Source organism: Sinocyclocheilus rhinocerous, unplaced genomic scaffold, assembly GCF_001515625.1.
Source record: "Sinocyclocheilus rhinocerous isolate Xijiao unplaced genomic scaffold, SAMN03320098_v1.1 scaffold2043, whole genome shotgun sequence".
Lineage (NCBI taxonomy): Eukaryota > Metazoa > Chordata > Actinopteri > Cypriniformes > Cyprinidae > Sinocyclocheilus > Sinocyclocheilus rhinocerous.
The window spans coordinates 375,990-402,180 of NW_015652169.1; the positions used below are offsets into that span (position 1 = coordinate 375,990).

General features: G+C 37.2%; 3 protein-coding genes across 3 annotated transcripts in view; 2 read left to right on the forward strand and 1 right to left on the reverse strand.

Annotated features, from left to right (window-relative positions):
- Positions 1-3,119: 3,119 nt before the first annotated feature.
- Positions 3,120-14,072, reverse strand: LOC107713983 (reticulophagy receptor FAM134B-like). The gene is made up of 9 exons (XM_016519671.1): positions 13,733-14,072; positions 12,856-12,962; positions 12,704-12,734; positions 6,917-7,043; positions 6,507-6,591; positions 6,061-6,183; positions 5,678-5,748; positions 5,396-5,519; positions 3,120-4,331 (listed from the first exon to the last, which is right to left on the reverse strand). The coding sequence occupies exons 1-9, from the start codon at positions 13,990-13,992 to the stop codon at positions 3,880-3,882; spliced, it is 1,380 nt and encodes a 459-aa protein (XP_016375157.1). The 5' UTR covers positions 13,993-14,072; the 3' UTR covers positions 3,120-3,879.
- A 2,792-nt stretch (positions 14,073-16,864) lies between these two features.
- Positions 16,865-18,601, forward strand: LOC107713969 (E3 ubiquitin-protein ligase RNF182-like). The gene has a single exon (XM_016519645.1). It carries the CDS (start codon positions 17,514-17,516, stop codon positions 18,258-18,260), a length of 747 nt encoding a protein of 248 aa, XP_016375131.1. The 5' UTR covers positions 16,865-17,513; the 3' UTR covers positions 18,261-18,601.
- Positions 18,602-19,863: 1,262 nt separating this feature from the next.
- ranbp9 (RAN binding protein 9) overlaps positions 19,864-26,191 on the forward strand; it is a 22,958-nt gene continuing 16,630 nt past the window's right edge. Inside the window, exon 1 of the mRNA XM_016519672.1 lies at positions 19,864-20,483. Within this exon, the coding sequence (XP_016375158.1) occupies positions 20,267-20,483 (217 nt within the window). The 5' untranslated portion in view covers positions 19,864-20,266. The remainder of the gene's footprint in view (positions 20,484-26,191) is intronic.

A 26,191-nucleotide genomic window follows, 5' to 3' on the forward strand; every position in this document is an offset into this window, starting at 1 on the left:
AAATCTATAGCTGAAGGTATATGGTGGCTGCTTATGATTTAGGAACGACATCTGCAACATGCAACTCTTATGCATATACTACTGTATGTGACTGATTGTTTAATGGTGTCCACTAAGATCCATTCATCATGATGATGGGATGGCCAGATCAGCATGTCCACTGTTACACATATAATTAAAGTTCAGGCTTGCTGCAAACAGGTGTTTTACATAGCACATAAACCTGCAATCCAAGCTGGAAGCAGCTGAGCACACAAACACGATATGGCCTCATAATTCCAACATACCACATGTAGAAGAATGTGACATGCGCTCAGAATTTTGGAACACCTGGCGCCAGGGAAGAGTTTAGAAATCCCTTAGAAGACCAAAAAAAAATCTTTGCCCTTCACTGAAGCAATTTTTATTAATATATACAGTATCTATATTTACCAAATGTCTACTTATCTTTCCACAAATATCTAATTGCCCTATTTTACAAACTTTAGTGAAATAAGTGATTTTTGTTTAGCTTGTGACAGAACGAGTGTGGCTGGAAGGTCAAGGTGGTAAAACTCTTGAGGAGTTCTGCTTTTTTATTTCTTTTCTCACAGTTCACCTGTATGTCTTTGTAGAGTTTTATGAGACAAAGCCAGCTTTCACATCTTCTCACCTGGAAATAGGGCAGAGCACTTTTCCTTCCCTTCCACACATATAATGGCTCCAAAAAGGATTCTGACTTAAGTCACACCAAAAAAATGTGTGAATATCAAAATATCAAACCAAGTGACATTTTTCTTAAAAGCATATCACAAACACTCTTTTCAAGCTAATTTTCAAATGTTAAAAAATGCTATGGCTCGACAGTTTCTGGTTGTCAAACTGTACGTGCCTATAGTGATGAACTACATCTCTGGTTACTCTGAATGAGATTTTGTCTTTTGTAAAATAACTATATTTCTGCCATGCTTTTCCCAAAGCAGCAACAAAATGTGTAAACAATTGCATTTTATGGAAAACTAAAGGCCTTCTAGAAAGAGCTCATGTAAGAAAAAAGCCAAGTAAACAGAAATGATGTGCATGACACTGTGTGATTTACATGCCAGAAAGGACACGTAACTGAATCTGTCATTTATAATTTCGATGGGTGACATGAATCAATGTCATTAAAATATTATTAAGCTAAATGGATACAAATAATATGTTTATGAAACCTTTTGTGATATGGTTATCTGTATTTATCTATATTGTGGTAAACAAAGTAATACAATAGGTCTGTCAAACTGTGCAGACAATCTTTTTTTCATTTTTCTCTTTCTTTGAAGAACATTGGGATTAATATGTGTGGCAAATTAGGGATTTTTTTGTGGCTTGTTTGATTTTTATTTTGGCCCTGAGACACAAATCACACCACATTAAGCCACTCACTTCATAAAGACATTCTGCGGTAGTAAAAACATCTCCTGCTGGGCCTGAATCTTTTAAAGGACCACCAGATGCAGAATTATGGAAGAGTTTCTTTTTAATTGTTTCAGTATGTTTAGCTATAACCTATACAGTCACTCATGTTGCATCTTGTACATTTGTTCAGACTGAATGTTACTGAAAATATTGGTGTTGTTCTTGTTATCTGCTTTACGCATGTAATTATAAATAACTCTCCATAAAAAAAGCTGTGTCGTAATATTTAGTCTTGATCAATTATTTTAGATTTGAATAGTTCAAATTGAAGCAGTTTAATTCATGTTTGATGGGTTTAATGGATGAAGTCCTGCAGTGATGAGCATAAATCATACACATTTGAAACATGGCTATTTTGTTCTACTGACTTGAGGTAAAGTTTAGGTGATGTATGGATAGTGTGCTTTACAGGTGGACTACGAGTAAATCACCGGGTGCTGTTTAAAAGTGTCAGATTTATGAGGAGGACTGTTCCTCCCCTTTGCCTAGTGAAAACAGCTCATATTTAACCAGTACCTGGATCTAATGATGGTGAATACATTTATTATCCATTTAATCATGCATTTGGTGACAATTAACAATACACATTATCATTACAATTTAATTATAGCTTTTCCATTCCAAAATTACCATTACAATATGAAAAGTCACGTTTTTAAGTCCTTATTTTCTTAATATTCATTAGAAGTAATAACCATTCGCTTTATAATTTATATACAATTATAATTAAATATGTAAGTTTAAGTGAAGAAAAAAAATTTAAATGTGAAATTTGAACCCAATGAATATGTTTTGACCTCATTTAGGATTGTTTCAAAGTCACTTAAGATATTTTCCATTGCAAAACCTCATTCAGAATAATGACAAAACCACAATTTTGAATTGTACGGTTTTAATTACATTCTGGAGATTGTTCATACAACTATATTTTGCTTATTCTCTTCCGTTCTGACAGACAAACTTGCACAGGCATATAAGGCAATCATATGTGCGTGGCAGCAATCTAATAAGAGATATATAGGAATAAATAATACAATACAATTAAAAAAGTGATCAAACTTACACTGATTAGAATCATTTTTGGATAGCAGTCATTATAGTGACTGGCAGAAATTCCTATTCAGCCAACGTGTTATAGAAAGCGTTCGATACATCTCAAAACAAAATTCATAATACATCAGAAGTTTGTTAGAAACACTACATTTAGATACACACCAAGCACCACACTGTGAACAGAAACAGTCTTGGTTATATGTGCGTCTGTACTTACATTGATGAAAAGGCAATTATGAATAATGGGTCAGTTGATAAAAGACTACTCTCTTTTTCACAGAAAGCATGATAATGATCCCCAAAGAGACATTTTGATTTATAAAACTGACTAAAAGTACAATTGTCTTCTGTCTACATTGTTCTTGGGGATTAAATACATTTTACATTTTGTTCTTTTGCCTGAAAAAAAAAAAAAAACTTAAGGTCTTTGTGTACATTAAAGAGAAAGAGTTCACCCAAAAATGATCGTTATTTTCACACTTTCATATTTTTCCAAACCTGTATGAGTTCTGTGGAACACAAAAGATTATATTCTGTGTAACTGTTTTTGTTTATAAAATGAAAGTCAATGGAGTCTAAAACAACATTAAACACCATTAATGACAGAATATTCATTTTTGGTTGAACCATCCCTTTAAGCACTATTTGTTGAATATGAATATGAATCTAAATCATAATCTGTTCAACTCTGGTGCCTATGTGCTCTAGTGCCTAGTTGGTTCACTCTAAAAGAAGGTGCAAACTGAAAAAAAGTCTAAAACCTGACTACCCATGCAAAGGATTACACTAAGACCACCAGCTTTTCAGAAATCCTTCATGAAAAATACAAAAAACAAAATTAGAAAACAAAATATTTCAAATAAAAATACATATTTGTCACGTGTACTTCTCTACAAGGTGTTTCTGTTTGCTTATAAATGCTATCCTGATTGTCAGTTAGTGGGAGGCCCTTACTCTTTGGCCATGAAGCTTTATTTTATGAGTAATTATGTGAAGTTGAAAAGAGAAAAAATATTTGGCAGCAAAATATGGAGTATCCTGCATCTACCAGCCCATTAACAGCTAAACGAATGACTTTACTCTGGTCCATAACCCTCTGGTCATTGGCGGGTTGGAGGTTGACCGGAAACATTGTGAAAACAATTTCCTCCGATGACCCACTGAGATGGAGCTACGCCAAAACCAGCCACAATCACCTTCCCCGTGAAATACACTAATAGCCTCCTTCCACAGATGACTTTGTTTTTATAGCAAAACAACTGAATCACACCAGCAAAGTAAAACAATGAAATACCTTCATTACTCTGGACCTTTCCCTGTGAACCCGACATTTATCCTCCCACCCACATCCCATCACAGAGGGAAGCGGAACCCTTCTGAATAAAATCATTGGCGCCCTAGTAGTTTGGACAGAAAGCCTGAAGAGGGTTTGCTAGGTTTAGACGTTTCTGCATGGCTCGAGCGGTCCAGCCCCAACTCGCCTTCCAGCTGTTCCAGCTCTGATTGGTCCAACAACTCAAAGTCCTCCACCTCGCTGTCTGATTCCTCAGCCAGGGCCTGGACCAGCGCAGGCGCTATAGCTGCCTCCAGACGTTCCTGCATGGCCGCGGTTACTGCTGCTGTGATTACGTCTCCAGCCAGCCTCTGCACAACCTCCAGGGCCTGGGCTTCCTCCTCTGACTGTGTGGACCCGACCCTGCTGGGATGGGCTGGAGGGGTGGGCATCCCAATGCTCAGGTCTTCGTCGTCATCTCCATTTGTTCCCAAGCCATTGTCCAAGGAGGGAAACTCCGGTAGTCCACCGGTGAAGACTTCCTCGTCACTTCGCCGGTCTGAGTCTGTATCAAATATATAACACAGAAAATGCCCCCATTTAAAAAACAATGAGATGTATACACATTCAACAGGAATACAATTTTGTATAATATCTATTACTGAATGCATCAAAACTATATACGTTTTCAAGGTTTTAGACATTACATACATTTATCATAATGCTATAATACACAAAGAACGGCTCTAATACATAAAAAAAGGCTTTTATTCATTCAATTCTTCAATCTCCTTTTTTATAATCACAACATGCTGATGACTAATTGATTCCAGTGTACTAGTATATATTTATTTATAGTATACTAACACATAGTATACAGTTAATACCACAGTTTAAAAGTTTGGGGTCAATATGATTTTTTAATGATAGTTAAAAATAAAAAAAAGACAGTAAAAATATTAATATTGTGAAATATTATTAAAATTTTAAATCGCTTTTTGAATAATGCATTGTTATGTATGTTTTATGTATATGTACTTTGTATTTTAGAATGTAATTTATTCCTGTGATGGTAAAGCAGAATTTTCCAGTGTGACATGATCCTTCAGAAAAATTCATTCTAATATCCTGATTCGCTACTCAAGCATCATTTAACATTTCTTATTGTTATCAGTTGAAAGCAGTTGTGCTGCTTAATATTTCTTGTGGAATGAAAAATATTAGGTAACATTTTAGATTAGGGAACACATATTCACTATGAACTAAGGGCTTTGCCCTCAATAAACTCCTAATTTGCGGCTTATTAATATTTAGTAAGGTAGTTGTGAAGTTTAGGTATTGGGTAGGATTAAGGGATGTACAATATGGTGATGCAGAATAAGGCATTAATATGTACCTAATAAACAAGTACTAATAAACAGGCAATATGCCAGTAATATACATGCTAATAAGCAACTAGTTAATAGTGAAATAGTGATTATATATATACACACACACACACACATCAGTTTCTGGCAGTTAGTTTGCAGTTTTTTTTTTTGTTATATAAGGGTCTATCTATCATTTGTTATATTTAGACTATATTTAGACCACATACAGATATTTCTGGAAAAGGTAAGAGAGCTTTACCTTCAGAGTTTTCTGTCTGAGGTGTGTGTCCCTCTGAAAGGTTAAAGATGCCATTGTCTGTCCATGTTATTTCAGAGACCTCTGTGTCGGATATAGACAGCTCTTTGCACACGGTGGAGTCCATCTGTATTAGATACTCAATATCAGTTCACACAAAGACAAGAAATGGACATATTATGTATATGATATTATTGTCATATCCTAAAGCCCTCACAGTCTTCAGTGGCACATGATAAGCGTGTGAGTAACAGTATCTGGCCAGTTGTGTGGCAGCTCACTGACCTTGGGGAAAAGTGCAGACAGATCTGCTTCAATGCTCTCTCTCTTGGCTTGTGACTGGAGTATCCTTTTCTCTTAAGCAGGAAAGGAATATGGAAAATGCAAGTCAGCCATGACTTTAAATATTACATTCAAAACCAAACAGAATCGATAAAAATACTTTAGTGTAATTGAAAAATGTGTGTGTACTATGTTTTATATGCTTATTAGTGGTGCTTTGTTAGCTTAGCAACATGCTAATGCCAAACTCCATTGAATTCAATCAGATGAGTCACTCTTTCATAGTGCTAAATGTGTGGTGCGCTCCAAAATTTATTTTGGGGGTCAAGCTACACTGGAATTCATGTAAAATTCAGTAATTTTCTATGTGTGTATTTGAGACGTACCATGATTCTCCTTTATTTTCTGAAGAAACTCGCCCACTCCAAAGTCCAGTTTCTGCAGAACTGGTTCCAACCACATCCCAAACTCATGTGACGACACCAAAGGCCAGAGAAAAATGCCCAGCACTGCAGTAAACAGATGTAGAAACTATTAATGTACGCGTCACTCTTACCAGTGTGTTTGTGAACCTGCTGACTGCTAGGAAGAAAGAGAAACCAGAGACTGAGTGGGAATATCGTCATGGTTACATTTCTAGGAATCCACTATCACATGACAAACAGACTGTTGGATGTTCTCAAGTGTGCTGGAGGTAAATCCAGAAAAGGCTATGCTCACCTTAGCCAATAGTAGCATGGTTACAAACAGTTGTACAAAGACTTTAATGAAAAGATATGGCAAAAGCTGTTAATTACCATCTTTTTTGTGTAGGACCTAATTTGGCACTTACCTAAGATGTATGAAATAACAACCCCTGGAATGTAACGTCCAAGTATTGCCAGAAAAGAACACATACTGCACACCAGCAGACAGAACTGCAATGAGACGCAAATTTAAAATGTCTCAGTTCACTGCAAAAGGATAGTTGACATAAAATACTTTTGAAGAGTTAATAAACTGAGATGTGACATGCTATACTCTAAATCTATTTTAAATATCATTTTGTTAATTCTTTTAAGACCACTGTCAGACCATGAAAAATTTACTAGAGAAGGCAAAATGGTGGTTAAAAGAAATTAAGACTTGACATGATACCCAACATATATCGTTACCCTTTATACATTCATACAAATTTTAACCTACAATCTACATTGTAATGTAAAAAAGGGTACATTATGCAAAAACTAAATCTGTCCATACCTTGCCTGGATTCTGCTGCTTAAAAGAGGAAGTCTCCTCAATGAAGAGCTTGAGGCTCGTCCAGAAGTCTGTGAATGGAGATCCTGATCCAGACTTGCCCTCCTGGACAGAATCAATGACCTCCCAGCTACAATTAAAAGACCAGTAATATAAATTATCATTAAAGTTGAACCAGAAGTAAAGACGACCCTTTCTGCAAAAGCACATATTAATTCATTAATTCAATTAAACAATGTAAACTTCTTTATTTATCATTGCATATCTGCTGAACACATATGCTGCTATATATTTGTAGTGGCCTCTTCTCAACATCTGGAACTGTGATATGACACAACATGCCTATACACTATACAGGACATGTAAATTCATGTTATGGAGGATGGAAAGAATTAAATAAAAATGTAGACCTTATAGTCCATTGTAATAAACGGATGTCAGTGTCTATAGCATGAGCTATAAAGTGTGTATGCCTTTGAAGGCTGATTCTAGCACTATCAGAGCAGACACTGCATTTGTGAAATACTTCACAGTCTGAGTAATGAATGAAGAAATGTACAAGAGGATTCTTATAATATCTAAAATGGGTTCATGAGATAACTGAAAAGGAGGCTTTGACCAAATGTTTGACTTAGTATGACTTTCAGAACGGGGGAATTTCTTGGCATCTAGGGCGGCTTGTTAATGCCCTTTATCTGTGGTAATGCGCCCTACTCCCATCCCCTCACAGCTGTCAGCTTATATTTCCCATCTCCAAAACAAACTGAACAATGCCACCTATATGTCGAAAACTTTTCAAACACAAAGTCCTTCAAACAAACAGATTGACCCCAAAAACATGCTACACATAACCCATGCAATTAGGAACTCTCCTACAGATTTGTTTCCTCCAAAAGGTCATAAACCACCTCCAACATTACAGAGACATGTTTCCCCACCGGAGGTTTCCTATTAAACAGAGCGCATGGGGGCCATGTGACTATGAGGCAACAGAGCTCACATTAGCATTTCACCATCTAAGCGAAAGTGCCAGAGAAAGTGAGTGCAGGCTTGCCCAACCCAGACCAGAGCTGACGACTGGAGATCAATGTGGTGTAATGCTCACAAGTGTTAAGAGATTTCATCAGATGAGATCTTTTGTTTACATCTTTTGGGAAATCTGCATGTTGACTAACACTATGTGGTGTTTGATAGTCAACGCTATTTGAAATCATGGTATGCTTGCTACTGCTAAATGTTATCATGTGAAAACCAAATAAAGTTTGCTGCCTCAAGAAAGTCCAAAATCTTTTAAAACCAAAGAACATGTGTAGAAAAGCCTCTAATGTCTCTGTAAATGCCAACAACAGGTGCCTCTGGATTCTGAGAACCAAACCGCTCGACTAGCTGACTTTCATGCTAATCGCTAAAACAACAAAGAAAGCTACTTGTCTGACACTCAAACAGACCCAGTGACAGAGCACCAAAATAGCTCAAAACAAACAGCTGGGGAATGCCACTGAAAATCAATAGTCTCTCTTAATTTGTAAAATAAGGGTAAAAGGACCTTTGTCATTGGCAATTGCAGTACTTTAACAATGTTTTTAGCTTGTCTGTGGGCCTGTTCAAGTACACTTCATCACATATGACTGACAGGTTCCATGGCTGTGTGATGTACATGCACGTATCAATACCTATAAAGTACTTGTGACAATCGACATGAACTTCCCCCTAGCAAATGTTCCAAAACAAGGGTCACTATGGAGACCACACAGCCACTGATGCATCTGATGCATGATGACTGACATTTGTAATAATTCGGAACAAGCTCTTATCTGAAACATGACAAACCTAACTTTGATGCAAGTAAGATTAAATTAATTACTTGATTCAAATAACATGTTTTTCCAAAAAAAAAAAAAAGACACAAAATAAATATCCAAGTCATATAAACAAAACTAGCCACTTAGGTATAATTCACATAACACTGATTCCAAGTATTCAAAGTTAACAACCACTCTGTCTTTGTACCAATTTCTTCAATGGTGTTTTTTTTTTTTTTTTACCTCAGTGCTTAGCCCCGGTTCTCCGCCGTCATCTCAAAATCTCTAGGTTTCAACATGAAAGGCGTTCAGGTAAGTCAGAAGGTGAATGTGTCAGTGATTAGTTCCAGAGTTCAGACAGAGTCACAAATGAAGTGTCGCATGAAGCCACACTAGCTAGTGTTTATGTTGACCAAGGCCTGTGCTTCACTATTTCAAGCGGTCAGGTCTAAAAATACCAGAGTCACATAGCATTCCACAAGCAGGCATCAGACAGACAGTGCTGGGGCATGAACACACACACGTACAAACACTCCACATAATACCCCCTTAATACCCCACCTCAGTGCTGATCCACGGTCTTCAGCAGTCATCTCAAAATCTCTAGGTTTCAACATGAAAGGCGTTCAGGTAAGTCAGAAGGTGAATGTGTCAGTGATTAGTTCCAGAGTTCAGACAGAGTCACAAATGAAGTGTCGCATGAAGCCACACTAGCTAGTGTTTATGTTGACCAAGGCCTGTGCTTCACTATTTCAAGCGGTCAGGTCTAAAAATACCAGAGTCACATAGCATTCCACAAGCAGGCATCAGACAGACAGTGCTGGGGCATGAACACACACACGTACAAACACTCCACATAATACCCCCTTAATACCCCTCTTCACAGAATGAGACCCTCTCAGAAGAGTATTTTAAATTATGCAAATTATTCTCAATGAAAAATTATCTCCATGCAGGTACAGGGGTATCATAACAAAGAAACTCCCTGACATCACAATAATTTTCCACCGTTTCCTCTCTCTGTTAATCTCACTGATTTATAATAGATTACTGTTTCATTGTGAATGTTTTAAAATCTCATTATATTTAAAGAAATGTTACATTTATTTATACGTTAATAATATTTTAAATATAGAACCTCTTTAGCACAACAAGTAAATATTATACAATATAATTATCATCAAACAAATGAATAATAAAACTACACTAGCAAACATTCAGACAAGAGTCAGCTATATCATGAAAGCAAAATTTAGAAATGTTCTCAGGACAAGGGTATTTTTTTAAATGTTCATTTGGGGCAGGTTGTCACATTTTTATTGTTTTATTATTATTTACATGCGTTTAAAAAATATGTATATATTAAAAATGTCCATTTGAGACAGGTTTTCACATTTTTGTTTTATTTTATAAAATTATACAATTTATTAATTGATTCTTTTTTCAGAAACATCCATTTGGGGCAGATTGGCACTTTTTAAAAAATTATTATTATTATTTACCTGTGTTTTAAATGGTATAAAATTATACAACGTAACAATTAAATATTTAATTTTCACAAATGGTATGAAATAGTTTTCATAATTATTTACATGTTTTAAATGTTAAATGCTATTTTTGTATATTTTACATTTTTGCTGTTTTATCTTTTCATACTCGCTTTATTGTTTACATTTTGCTTACCCCAGTATTGTTTGCTTAAACATCCAGCATGTGACAACATAAATAAACTAAACCATTTTACCTAGTTAATAATGACGTTCAACAACTTTTTTCTATGCAAAACTTCAAAGTATATATACAGAAACTGACTTTCCAAAAATTACATTCCCAGAGAATGGGGGTAAAAAGTGTAAAAACACCTATTCTCCTCTGTATATACAGATAGCAGTTGTTTTTATTATATATATCACCTCTTTATTTATATCATTCTATCTGTTATTATGATTTGGTCATTTGACTGTGATGAAAGGACCATGACTGGTCAGTTGGTCAGCGAACAAATAATACCAATCATCTAAACCTCACCCAGCCTTCCTCCAATGGGCCACTGAGTGTCCAGACACACCCTTTGTTAGTTAGTATCCTGTGATGTGATTGGCTTCTCAGTTGGGACCCTCCAAAATCCTCCCAATAAGAATGGCGAGGAAATGCACTCTTGAGAGCACAAATGGCTGTGTCATTCTACTCACCATGCCACCCAGTCTGAAACATAAACTCAAGTTTCACAACACGACATGCTTCCAGAAGAAAAAAACAACCCACTCCAGTGCATACGTCACAATGTACAGATAAACAAAGTGTTTCATCACTACAAATGAAACATATTAGTACATTTGTATTGCAAATATATTGTGTAAACATTTGTAGCAAAGAAATAGTAACTAAATTTGTATAACCATATAACTACTGTTGGAAGTTTCATAAAAACACAAAAAAATAACAGACGTTCTTAATGTGAAACTTCCATCATCACACTTAAACATAAAGTAACTTCTATGAAATAAACAACACACAAAAAGTAGGGCACAACAGAAAGCTATGGGAGGACAGGGGGCAAAGGGGTCAGAGTGAAGATCCGGGTGAAGACAACTGTTGGAACAGGACTCGCATCAACAGCAGCCGGCAGAAACGAACAAGCTGAGGCAATCCAGCAGCTGTTGGTCAAGTACCCAAGGTTTTAATGAGGCCCGTCTCACATAAACACCACACTGAAGATTACTACACTGGCATCTCACCCACTGGAGCACAATGGTGCCATTGCATTTGTTTTTACCATAAGCATGTAAACAATGACAGGGAATCTTCGGTCAGAGTACAGCACGACGCAAGCCGGATTAAAATAATGGAAAGCCGAAGGCCATTGATAAGCAGTATTGGATAAATTCATCAAGCCTTCCACTAATCCAATACTTTAATAAACTTAGGCCAACTTTTAAATGTTCTCATATGCAAAAGATTTGACGTAAATATTGATTATATAATCTTGGTTCACTTAGACACACTCTTCAAACTACTGCATGAGAAAGGTTACCAGTGTTGTACATTTCTAAGTTTCAAGAAGGTCAGGAGTGCTTTGTTAGATTTCTTAATTAGTCTTGATCTCACAACAGCTCCTTCACAGAAACACTGACATTTCTAAACTCACATGACAGGCTTTATAGATTGCTGTATGTCATCAATAATGCCAATAAGAGGTATAGGACGCACTCTAGTGGCTGCAGGCTGGACTGTAGCTAATGAATGGAAAATACTTGAGGTAAAAACACCTTTATAAATACATTCAGATGTGTGCCCTCCTCAAAATTTTGAGTCAAGTACATTTTCAGTGCAACTACCAAAAGGACTATTTGTATATCTGTTGTAGGTAGATTTGCTTTCAATTAAAATTCTGTCATGTTGTTTCAAACTCATATGAATGCAAAAGGAATTATTAGTGAACATAAAAGCTGCTCTTTTTCTCAAAATGAAAAAATATGGTGATCGCTGTCAAGTTCAGTTTATTAAAAAAATAAATTAAAACGTAGTTCAATCGTTTGGGGTTAATATGACTTTTCAAGAAATGAATACTTTTATTCTGCAAGGATGCATTAAATTTATCAAAAGCACGTTTTCAATGTTACAAAAATTATATTTCAAATATTTTTGTTCCTTAAAGAATCCTTTAAAAAGTGTCTCTTGGTTTCCACAAAAATACTAAATAGCTGTTTTCAACAAAAATCATAAGAAATGTTTTTGAGCACTAAATCAGCATATTAGAATCGTTTCTGAAGGGTCATGTGACACTGAAGACTGGAGTAATGGCTGCTGAAAATTCAGCTTTGCCATCCCAGAAATAAATTACATTTTAAAATATTGTTAATTAAAATAGAACACAGTTTTTTAATTGTAATAATATTTGACAATTTTACGGGATTTTTGATCAAATAAATGTAGCCTTGGTGAGCGCAAGACACTATTTGAATAGGTGTGTATGCTCTAAATTTACCTGCTTGTCATACTCCTCCATAGAGCGGCTCCTGTAAGTAGGAAAATAAACATCCATGGGATCTATGCTGGTGGTGGACACCATATAAAAATTTGTTTCTATTCTTACAGTAACAACAGTCACACATGTTAGGGTATGAAACAAACCCACACCTCTGGATCTGGAAAGAGCCACATCTCTCATCAACTGAATCATCACAAAGAGAGCCACACACATGGAGATGAGGCTGAACAACCGACAGGGACTAAGGGACACAAACCTGCATGGAAAAAGAAAACAACAATCAGGTTTCCCATCTTTAATCACGTGCACAGTTACAGTAAACAGACATCTATCTATCTATCACTTTCGTATGTATAGTGCTTGTTTTTTTTTTAAGATAAAAGCTGTAAAAGTATCTAAGATCTGTCATCATACCTTTAAAAACAGTAAAACTACATGCTCAAGTGTGATTATTATTATTTCTATTTATTCTAATTACAAGTTATGTAAAAGCATGTGCTTTGAGGATGAAACTAATTCCTAATTGCACTCCAAATAAAGGCCTGGTAACCCAAATACGATATTTATCCACATGCCACAACAAGATTTATTCAAAACGAACAAATGCCATAAATACATTGACAACTTTTGTGCATGCAGGGAAATGCATATGAAATTTTGAATTCAAAAGTTTGTCTTCAAAAATGTATCATGCTATGCAAAAGAAACTATTGTCACTAACACAAATGGTCCACCACAGTACGAATAGCAATACAACTGTAGTGAAGTCCAGTGCAACCACAGATAGCCTACAGAGAAAATGGTCAAAGGAAAATGCCTTAGGGGCCAGACTATAAAAAAACAGTTAGGCCTGCTGATTTAATTAGGCAGAGAAATGTAGAGCATTGGAAAGCGATAAAGACTGACCCATTAATGCAATATTTTATTTAAACTCCAACATCACTAGCCTATGTCTTAAAGAAAATGTTATATTTGCATTCATACATTCTGTATGTAATAAAAAATATGCTGCGTCATGTATCTCACCAAAACGCTATATTTGTAGTTGCGAAGAAAGCGGAAGTCCATAATGGTCTTTTCCAGTTAATCAGCTTTGATATACGGCACAGAGGATAAGTGTCTGCAGGGTGTCGGACTCTCGAAGGCTGCTCTTCCTCTTTCTCCGCCATCTCTCCTCCTCCACCTGAGCTAAGTGATCTGGAGGAAGTCTCGCCGGTACCGGCGCTCTTTCCCACCGGCTCCACCTCTGAAGCATCCAGGCTGTCGCATCCACCCTGATTAGCCATAGCAAGCCCCGCTCCTCACGCGCGCTGCCAGCTGCTGTTTATTTTGTTGTTGTTTAGTCGCTGACGTCACTCAGAGGCTGCCCCGGGTTGCTGTTGGGAACTCTTACGTCATCGTTCAGTCAGCTGTGCGACTTTCCACCTGCTCTGGGTTAGGCTACCTCTGCATGCAGCTTATTGCTCGAGATTACAGCCTAATCAACGTTTGTTTGATTTCATTCATATTGCAAGGAAAGGATGCGTTGTTTTCTTCTATTCTTTTAGTTCATCATTAGACATCATTCTGATGCTTTGAAAAATATTTCTTCTTTAGCCTACATTCTTCTTTTACAGTCATATGTAGATAATCTGATATTTTATTTCTTTTGAAGACAAAATATGAATGAACTTTATACGCTCTTTAACCACTAGGGCGCAGTGTACATTACTGTAAAGTGCTTGTATTTTTAACAAAATAAAAATAAATAAATAAATAAAATAATATAAAAGTATAAAATCTCTATATAAAATATAATTTTTAACATCTCGTTGGCCTACGTTCTTCTGCTGTTTAATGTCGTGAAGTTGTGACATATATAGCCTATCTGACCCTGGACCACAAAACCAGTCTTAAGTAGCATGGGTATATTTGTAGCAATAGCCAAAAATACACTGTATGGGTCAAAATGATCGATTTTTATTTTATGCCAAAAATCATTAGGATATTAAGTAAAGACCATGTTCCATGAAGATATTTTGTAAATTTCCTATCATAAATATATCTAAACTTAATTTTTGATTAGTAATAGGCAATGCATTGCTAAGAACTTCATTTGGACAACTTTAAAGGCGATTTCTCAATATTTAGATTTTTTTTGCACTCTCAGATTCCAGATTTTCAAATAGTTGTATCTCAGCCACATATTGTCCCATCCTAACAAACCATACATCAATGGAAAGCTTGTTCAGCTTTCAGGTGATGTATAAATCTCAATTTTAAAAAATTGACACTTATGACTGGTTTTGTGATCCTGGGTCACATGTAACTAATCCCTAGATCATTGGTTAAAATAAAACATGATTGACATTTAATCTTGGCTGTAAGGTCAGAGCCAATATAGTAACACTATCAAAATGTTTGATTGAAGGGTATTGTTATGAACACGTTATAAACATTACTGCACTACACAGAAATTAAGCAGATGAGGACTGTTCTTGACTTGTCAGCTGATCAATATATCTTCGTAAAAAGGATTTTTAACACATCTAATTTCAGACAGCCTACTACCATATTAAGGCAAAAAAAACTACATTAATAAGTATTAAAGCATTTATACTGTATTTAATTATATTATTTTATCATTAAGTGAATATCATTACGGTATCAAGTGTTCCAATTGCCCTCATCTCTCCTGCTTTTGAATGCCAGTGTTGTGAAACTCCAAAGCAATACTTTTTTTCCATTTGAAAAAGAATAAAGAGCTTGCCGAGACATACAAACATATACAAAGTCTTGTATATTGTTATACTTTCCCAGTTGATTGATTACATTAAGAACCGAAAACATTTTAATGTTTATGCAAATGTCACATGTGACGTTATTTAATTAAATATGCACTAGTTTGCACAATTTTCTAAATCAGAAACTTGAATATTGGATAAAGTCCGTTTCAAAATTCTTGTTTCATTTTGCTGACATATTGCAGGTTTTTACAGAGGGGATTCTGGATATCTATTTTCATCACTCTAAACCAGGGGTGTCCAAACTACGGCCCGCAGCTGTTTTAATAGTCTATATTATATATGGCCCGCCAAGCATAATTTACAAAATAGGCCTATGCAGTTTCAAAATGTCAACACAAGATGGCAGCACTAGATTTTAGACCAGATGTAGCAGTAAAACGCGAGCGATATCAATTTGATAACTCATATGCGCTCTCATTTCTTTAGCGCGCGCGAATTCCTAAACGCGTCAAAAGCGGAAGAGCGCGACTCGTTTGAACCGCGCTGCACAGACCGTTTTTAGCTCTGCCTAAAGACAGCGTAGCGCGAGCTCAGAACAAATGCGTTTACTCGCTGACTGATCTCGATCACGAGACCACTAAACAGCGCTGTGAGAAGCGTTTGAGTTTGGAGCAGAGGTTTCCATACAAACCACATATGTCAAAGGCAGATGAAACAGCGCTGACATTCTCAACAACACTAACGCGGAAAATAGGAAAAACATTGTGCGACAACAATGCAGTAAGAATACTTTTCAATCCACAAATCACCAACATTTTGATTTACTGTAGTAACCGTAACTGTGGTATTGTGGCAGAAATGTTGCATATTTATACAGAATCTTCTTATTTAATTAATGTAGACATATAGGCCAATTTAATGTAATGTAAGGGAGTTATGAAATATAGGCCAAATTACAGACATTTTTGATGCAGTTTGTGCTTTCATGTGTTAATAGATTAAATACCATAAAGCCATTCTATGTTATAATTATTAAAGCTTAAAAACAAGATATTTGCAGATTTTTGTCCTCAACAAAACACAAGCTACTGCTACTGTCAACTCAACATCACACATACATACACAATATATATATATATATATATATATATAGGTAGAAGCATCCGGCCCCCCAGTGTTTCCACATCGTCGAATCTGGCCCCCTTTAGGAAAAGTTTGGACACCCCTGCTCTAAACAGCCAGAAAAAAAAAATTTTTCACTGATTTTGAGGGTAAAATGTTGTATGAACTCAGATAATATATAAACAAATCCTTCAGAATATAGACTGAAATAACATTGTAAAGTCTGGTGCATTTAAGTGCAAATAAAGTGAAGATTTCTGGTTCAGTGCATATTAAAAAAACAGCCTTTAATGATATGATATGATAAAATAATCTGAGCATGATATATAAAATACATTATGTTTGGAAATAAATACCAATTCTCATTTTACATGGTAAAATCTCAGTCATACCTGCCTTTGAGAGACAGGCTCAGTGAACAGCATTGACCTAATTTTTGATGTTACACAGTGAACTGTGAACTTCTGAGCTGGCTGGTATTCAAAATTACAGCTTGGAACAAGTTTTAAATAAATGTAAAATATTTTATATTATTGTATAATTCCGAACTTAATATGATTTCAGACAAATGTCTATTTCTGTTTGGAATAATCTTGCATCAAGCAAGCAAAAGCAGCACTGTGTACCAGAAGGAAGTGTGGAGCTACTAATTGGACTGAAATTCAGTGGCAACAAAAGCCCTGGCTAGAAAATTCCAGCCCTGGTTTTACAGGGCCTGCTTTGTTGCCGCAGTGTTTGTTCTCTACTGCTGTGTTAACAGTTATCTTTTCGGTGGTGGCCTCTCCCCACCCTTCCACACAGTGCATGAAATGTTCCTCAGCACAAACCCGTCCAGAGCCACCGTGGCACAGTACAGGCGATACAGACACCAGGAGTGGCCCAACAGCTGCCTCGCAACCATGTTCCCACACAGCTTTGACTACAACCAGCCGATGAGAAAGCGTTGAGAAGAAGGAGACATGATGGGACAGTTCCCGGAGGATGTGGTGGGTGGCTTCACCACAGGGGAACTGGAATGCAAGATCTGCTACTGTGCTTACAGCCTGTCAAGTCGATGGCCCAAGGTCCTCGAGTGCTGCCATTGTCTTTGTGCCAAGTGCCTTGCAAAAATCCTCGATTTAGGTGAATTCTCTCCAAACGCAGTGGTCTGTCCGTTCTGCCGCTACATCACAGACCTTCCCGGAGAAGATGTGGACAGTCTACCAGATGAGTATAACTTGGTGTCGGCACTGCTGTCCATCCAGACACGGAAGCATCAGAACCTTAATGACAACCAAGGCGAGATTCTCCTTAGTCCCAGACGCCTCAACTCTCTGGTGGGACACTCTGCCTCAGCTTCTCCCATCTCGGTTCGTTCCAATTATGTGGTGATCACCATTATGGAGCCTCGGCAGGAGTCTGTTATTCCAGCTCGGGGTAGGGATTACCGCTCTTCCAGCCAGGACTCCATGGCCTCGGTTACTCAGAGATGGACAGTGTGGAACTGTGCGGCCCTGCTGTGCCAGACTTCAGCATGCGTCCTTGTCTGGCTGCTGGGGCTGCTGTACTTCAGCTCGCTGCCTCTAGGGGTCTATCTGCTAATCATGCAGAATGTCACGATGGGGGTGTTGATGGTCAGTCTGGTACCTGTCAGTCTTCTCATCGTCATGGTGTACGGCCTTTGCCAATGCCTGTGCCGTGAGTTTTGGGACTGTGTACCACCATAATGACCAAAGCAATAAGTGTAACGGTTATGTGTGGATATACGATGATTGGATGGTCCTGCCAGTTTGTGGAAACTCATGAATTTTCCGGTTTATTGGATAAACAATGTACACTGAACTGAAAAACAAACAATAAAAGTGCACAGATTTAGTTTAGTAGGCTATCATACAAATCGATGTCATGTTAGAATACTTAAAAATAGTATCCACCTCAACAGAATTATCCACTATATATATATATATATATTTTATAACCGTCGGATTGTTGAATGTGCCTTTTCCTGGAGTGGCTGAAATGGACAGATCAATAATCATGTCCTCTCTAGGCTTGCTGATGTACTTTTTCTCTGTCTGAATGATTAACATACAATAACTTTTACAATAAGGTCCCATTAATTAAAGTTGGTTAATGCATTAACTAACATCAACTAACAATGAGCAATATATATGTTACATACAGTGTACTAATCCTTGTTAATGTTAGTTGATAAAAATACAACTGTTGGCTCATGTTCATGTGCATTAAATAATATTAACAGATACACTTTTGATTTAATGAGTAAATGTGGAATTTAATAAGATTAAGTAATATTAATGAACTAAGATTGCATAACAAAGATTAATAACGAATGCAGTTAACCAATGTTAATAAATGGAACCTTATTGTAAAGTGTTACAGATGATTGCAATATAAAGCCCTTAACCTACAACATCTCATACTGAATCATGGGTAGGACACATATTTTAATATTTTAATCATGTTTATTAGTTCGACTTTTCCATGATTTTCTTGGAACACAAATGCATGTGAGGCATGAACATGTCTGAACATGTTTTAAAGAAACTCATCTGCATATGCTTTTACACTTCATGACAAAGTTATGAATGAGCCATTAATGGCTATCACAGGAATGTTGGAGAATGCACTTTATACAGTTTGCAAAAAGTACTTTACATCCCAAAACAAATGGAAAGACCAAGACATCAGATGAAGCTCTCAGCATGTGTAAGTTGGAAAATCAAAACATCATATCTTGATAAATTATAATATTCCACTTGTGAAGTTTTGTACAGGAAAACACCACTATTTACATTTTTATATAAAGAAATTGTATATATTGTGTTTCGTAAAACTGTTGATGCTACTTAAACTAGATTAAATGCACTGAAACTGGCCAAGACTTTAATTTGTTGAATAATTTTCATATGTTAAATCACAAATCTTTCCGACTGTAAAAAACACAAGTAAAATACTTTCATTCATAATTTATGTTGCATGTTCATTTAAGTACTAAGTTTTAGGTGTAGAAAACAGAATTTTTTTTCCTCAAAGACCTCAAAGGAGGTCATTGAAAAGACCCCAAGTGTAAGGGGACCCTAATCTGCACCCTAACTGTACTGTCCCATGATATATGAAAATGATTAAATAAATAAACGAAACATTATAATATGTAAGTGTGCACATATATTCTTACTGTCACAGCCATCTCAACTAGATTACAACCAAAGTGAGAAGGAGGACATGTTATTGGTAGCATGTGTCTAGTCATGTACCAAGTGCTCGAGGAAGTATGACTGGACCTTGAGAGAGCCAATCAGATCGCTGGATTTCGCACCAACAACAAACAAAAGATCGGGGTTCCCTCTGCTGCTGTCTTTCTGCTCCTTTCACCCTATTTAGTCTGTCCGATCAGTTGGATGTCGTCTTAAATAACAAGGATCAACTTTCTGGATGTCTGTTATGTTTTTGTATGCTGCCGTTTCGCTGTATTGGCGTGATTAATTCTCTCTAGCGTCTTGCTAACTCTATCAGAGAGGCTGTTTGCGAGCTAATCGCAGTTAGCTGGCTGGCTAGCCGTCCGATCCGAATAAAACAAGCCCGAAATCTCAGCGGCTGTTCTCCTGTGGTGTCTGACAGTGGTCGCTTTAGCCACTGGACACTGTTAGAAAGCTGTCCAGCTAAAGATAGCTGGCACGCTGTTGGTATCGGCGGCAGGAATCGGATCGCGATGTCAGGACCGTCATCGGGCTGTGGGTTTCTGATGTCGGTTGTCGTTCACGGAGACTTGGCTCTCAACGAGCAGGAAAAAGACCTCAACCAGCTGCTTAGACGCCTTTACCCGGCCGTCAACGAGCAGGAAACCCCGCTCCCCAGATCTTGGAGCCCCAAAGACAAATTCAGCTACATCGGCCTGTCTCAAAATAACCTCCGGGTGCATTATAAAGGTAACCAAGGCTAACAGCAGCAGATGAACACAAACACTAAGTTGTTTACCAGCTAAATGTTGACGGCATTAGCCAGGTTAGCTCGTGTCAAGTTGCACCTCCGATTGATGATATAAAAATACACTTCTGTTAAGTTAGCTTCTGCGTACTCGTATTGTGTGTGAATCAAACCTATTTTTAGTTACACAAACTGCTAAAATCGTTACGAAACGGATGATTTAGTGTGATAATCGAGCACATTAGCCGATATAAGTAAACGAAATGCTAACTAGAAACTTTGATTACTAATAACTAACTGCTTAGACGAGACGTTTGAATAAAAATAGCCTCCCTTTAGCATTATTTAGCACCATTCCTAGCAGTCAGCATTGCCTAGAAATTGAACTGCTTTAATATGTTTTATGCATAACAGTGTTTGTGTGTGTGCGTGTATGACATGTAGTCGTTGAGAATAAATGATAAAGGTATTAAGTTTGAAAGTATAAAGTTCGTGTAATGTAGCAAGGAGATGGTGGTGAGTTTCAGCAGCGAGCTATAAAGATGCTTCAGTCATTTCCGGAAGCACCTACTGTATGGAGTTTCACAGTTGAAATGCAGTAATTGTCAGCTCTTTTGACAACATGATCTGTGTACAAAGGCTATGTCTTCATACACGCATGCTGTTTTAGGTAGAGATCGAGCCTGACGCAGAAGCTCTAGGAAAGGCCTGTGTGTGTTTATCTGCAGAGGCAGGTTTTCTGCCATCACGTGTACTAGGAATTCAGCAGATAAAGAAAAGCTGTAATATATGTATAATTTGATTACCATATTTAGTTATTAAATAAGCCTCTGTAATCCAGTGAGGTGTCTGCCATTTCCCTCAGCTGAGTCATAAAGGTAGGCCACAGAATAATTAGGCCAGCACAGGTAGGTTTCAGGTAGACTGCCTTAAATTACCAGTTGGCCAAGATGTCTTAATAAATGTACAAGCTACATATAAGCTTATGAATTTACTTTAGATATAAGTCTGATTATCAGAGGTACAGGTTTAAAATGTTACAAAATGTGACAAAGATGCATCACATATTTCACTCTGTATAGCCTGAGTCCTGACATATTAAATAATATTAAGAATATATGTGACCCTGGACCACAAAACCAGTCATAAGGGTAAATGTTTCGAAATTGAGATTTATACTAGAGGTGCTCCGATCAGGATTTTTGAGGCCGATCACAGAAAGCAGTATCTGCTGATACCGATCACCGATACCTATCTTTTTAAAGCCTTCTTTTTTTTATCATTTATAACTATTTGTAGTGATACTCCAATCAGGATTTTTAGACATTTATTCAGGGCCTGAATTTCATTTTTGAAAATGGGGGGAATTCCCCTCTTAGGTGTCTCTTGTGAGAGGGGAAGCAGCAGGAACAGGAAAATACTAGAGCCCGACCGATATATCGTTTTGCCGATATTATCGGCCGCTATGAGCCTGTCGCCGATATATCGGTATCGGCGAATATGCCGATACCGATATATCGGCAAAAAAAAAATATTTTTTTTACAGAACATATAACGCAGATAAAATGCTTGAAATGGTGTAATTACTTAGTTTGTCCAGCAGAGCGCAGAAAAAGGCAGTGATTTTCCCTACTTACATTCCATTAGGTCGTAAATGTATCTGGTGTCAGGGTTGCCATGGTAACCAGGGGGGTCCTGGTGTCGTTGCAGACATCCTGGCATCCAGTTTATTGGGTGAGGGGACTGTGACGATTTGTTGATCTAATGAATAACTGATTTGTTAAATCAAATGAAAAATTGTGTGTTTGATTGGTCCAGACGCTACAGGTACGAGACTCGAACCCGCAACCTTTGGCTTACGATTCCGACTCTCTAACCATTAGGCCACAACTTGTGTGAAAGTATTAAACGCCAGGTTGTTGACTGGTGTTTCTTCAACAAAATGGAGAGACTTTTTTGGACTTGATTCGTCCCCTAAAGGTTGCTGGCGCACTCTGTACAAATGCCCAATCAATAAGCGGACAGGTGACTTGCAGTGGAGAATTGTACATGGAGCAGTAGCTACGAACAGACATGTGGTGCATCTTAATCCTAGTGTTGGGGTGGGTTGTCCTTTTTGTTTGGAGGTAGAATCTTTGTTTCATTTATTTGTGCAGTGCTCACGTTTAGGGGATCTGTTTTCTCTTTTAAGCAATTGGTTTTTATCTTTGGGTGAGGTGTTTTCTTTCGAACTGTTCATTTATGGGCCTAGGTATTCAGTCAAAAGGAAAAGGACTTTGGTTTTAATTAATTTTTTATCTGGCACTGCAAAATTAGTAATTTGGAAAACGAGGAAAAATAAACTTCTAGGGCAGGATGTAATAAGTGTGGTTCCTATGTTTTTAGGACTTGTGGCAGCTAGAATAAAAGTAGAGTTTGCTTACTACAAATTGGTGGACTGTTTACCAAAGTTTATAGATATCTGGGGTGTTAATGAGGTATTGTGTACTCTATATGAGAACAATAAAATGGTGTTGACTTTTTAAAAAAATGTATGTGAAAAAGAAGGAAAAAAGTGTTTCTGAATGAAGTGTGAATAATTGTGTATTTTAAGAGAAAATTGTTATAATAAAGATACTGTATATTTAAAATAAAATAAAAAAATTATCTCTCTCTCCCTACCATTAAGTAACTTGTGCATTGTTTTACTTACTTGTTTTTGACATATCCAACCGAACTACAAACTTTCCATTGATGTCTGTGAGAAAGGGATATTCACTCGACAAGCTCTCGCGCATGTGCGCCGCCGCGCGCTCAATCCACTCAGCGTGCTTTGCTTATCAGTTCGCGCACATCAGCTATACAGGCATTAATACTGAATGTTTTATATTCATTGCATACATATACTTCGTAGACATCTTTAATCTCTAATAACTCCATTCTGCTGTCTGTTGTCGGTGTTTCTTTGTCTGAATATGGCACTTATCACATGCTGTGTGGTATCGGCGTTTGGTATCGGGGCATTTTAACGAGTACGAGTACAGGAGCTCAGTATCGGGCCCGATACCGATACCAGTATTGGTATCAGTGCATCCCTAGTGATTATCGGCCGATAGTAATCGATAGCCGATCAATCGAAGCACCCCTAATTTATGAATAAATAAGCTTTCCATTGATGTATGGATTGTTAGGATAGGACAATATTTGGCCGAGATACAACTATTTGAAAATCTGGAATCTGAGGGTGCAAAAAAATCAAAATACTGAGAAAATCGCCTTTAAAGTTGTCCAAATGAAGTTCTTAGCAATGCATATTACTAATCTAAAATTAAGTTTTCTTCTTCTGATGACCCGCGAGTGTCACTCCGACCCTGAGAATGTCCCTATGTACACACGAACAGAAAGAGGCAAGATCAAACATGAGCGCTCAGAAGCAAATACCATAAAGCTGTAGTAACACATTTTTATTCACTGGCTTCATCACATGATGCCAAAGTATACTGAGCATGTTAATTCAAGATTGAGTAACCGGTAAATCCCTATCATCCTCTGTTTGTTGCACAATCCAAGCGTCTCTGAAACAACAACACTTCCTTTGTTTTCATGGCGTGTCTGGTTTGGTCAGGTAACAGCTAAGGTGAGGAGAGGAGAAGAATCTAAGCATACATTTCTGTGGTTCCCATTTCCACTGTGACTGACAGTCAGCAACAAATATGAGAAAATATACCAATATTTATTTTTGAATTTAAATCCATACAGTGTCTAATCACTGAGAGATAATTTCAGACTGCAATCTATAATTCATTTTGAAAAAAAGACAAAGAGGATAATAAAGAGACTGAATAGTAGGGCTGCCCCCAAATAGTCGATTAACCGTTGGTCGACGAGAACAGGCTTGATTGACCAAATTTTATTAGTCGCAGAAAAAAAATCCACAGGAAGTGGTGAGGTCACACAGTCCGTGATGGACAGATCATTAACGGCTGGTCTTTGTGGTAGTACATCGGGCAGGACATCCAAACACTTGCATATCATTCATTGACCTCAGATATGGCTTATCATCTGAAATATATTAGTAGCAGCAACTTTAAAGGGTTAGTTCACCCAAAAATGAAAATTAGCTTGTATTTTACTCACCCTCGAGGCGTCCTAGGTGTATATGACTTTCTTCTTTCAGACGAATCCAGCTGGAGTTATATTAAAAATTGTCCTGGCTATTCCAAGCTCTATCATTGCAGTCAGCGGGTGTTGCAGTTGAACAGTCCACAAGTCATCAAATAAAGCGCGCGCGTTCATAATAAAACGTGCCTCACACGGCTCTGGGGGATGAATAAAGGCCTTCTGTGGCGAATCCATGCATTTTTTATATAAAAATATACATATTTCAAACGTAATAAACACTTTTCTTTCACATCCGGTATCTGTCATACGTGGAAGGCGTTCCGGCGGAAGGCGTATGACGTATGCTCAGCACGCGCACCTCTGAGATATGCTAGTCTCGCGAGTTTGTTTATAGGAGCAAAGGAAGCAAAGTTTCCTTACTTTAGCAAAGGAAAACCAGTCTCCTCTTGGTTTATATCAAAATCCTCCGACATTTTTCTTTGCAAATCCTCGGTTTGTACTTCTAATTCATGACCGGCATTTTGTTTTGTTCGCTCTCCGCATTCGTCACTAATCATGCAACGCCGACGTGCTGCGTCATCCGCCGGAACGGCTTCCGCGTGTGACATACCGGAAGTGAGAGAAAAGTGTTTATTACGTTTGAAATATGGATATTTTTCTTACAAAAACACATGGATTTGCTACAGGGGGCCTTTATTCATCCCCCGGAGCCGTCTGCGGCACGTTTTATTATGGATGCGAGCGCTTTATTTGTCAACTTGTGGACTGTTCAACTGCAATGATAGAGCTTGGAATAGCCAGGACAATTTTTTATATAACTCCGACTGGATTTATCTGAAAGAAGAAAGTCATGTACAGGATCCCTCAAGGGTGAGTAAAAGGCAAGCTAATCTTAATTTTTGGGTGAACTAACCCTTTAATATCCTAATGATTTTTGGCATAAAAGAAAAATCTATAATTTTGACCCATACAATGTTTTCTTTGGCTTTTGCTACAAATATACCCAAGTGAACTAAGTTTTGTGGTCCAGGCAGGATAACATATGTTTTTAATTAAATTGTTTATTGAATCTTTAGACAAAATATTTTAAATAGTCTCTATAGGATTTATGTTTTGTAGTATATTTGAGACATCAGGCATTGTGGCTTATATAGTATGAAAAAGTGAGAATATGGTGCTCAAACACAAGGGGAAACAACACCCCAGTTTTATATAGAGGCCCAAACTGAGCAAAAATGTGTAATTTGGTGCAGTTGTTCTTATTAGAGCCCGACCGATATATCGTTTAGCCGGTATTACTTCTAGATTTATATATTAAGTTGCTCTAGCAATTGGCAAAACATTTAAACTACTTTTCTTACGTTATCACAAACTTACCATTAACAAAAATAGTCAGCTCTACTGCCTTTTCATTTGCATTGAAATCTTTATTACAAGCAATCCTGCGGTTCATAAAGAACTTTGTTTTCCTACCTCCACGAGTGCCATCTATTATTGCCTTGTTTATCTAAAAGTGCTCTTCCCTTTAAACTAGCCAAAAAGCCATATGTGTTGACTGTGAAACACGGTAGACTTTAATATGCATTTATGGTGTAATTACTAAATTTTC

Excerpts from the sequence above, each read along its gene's own strand:
- LOC107713983 (XM_016519671.1), bottom strand. The coding sequence starts at position 13,992 with ATGGCTAATCAGGGTGGATGCGACAGCCTGGATGCTTCAGAGGTGGAG. Across the intron at positions 12,963-13,732 it reads ACTACAAATATAGCGTTTTG|GTTTGTGTCCCTTAGTCCCT; the intron begins GTGAGATACATG and ends TTTTCCATGCAG. Across the intron at positions 5,749-6,060 it reads GAAAATAAAGGAGAATCATG|AGAAAAGGATACTCCAGTCA; the intron begins GTACGTCTCAAA and ends TTCCTGCTTAAG.
- LOC107713969 (XM_016519645.1), top strand. The coding sequence starts at position 17,514 with ATGATGGGACAGTTCCCGGAGGATGTGGTGGGTGGCTTCACCACAGGG.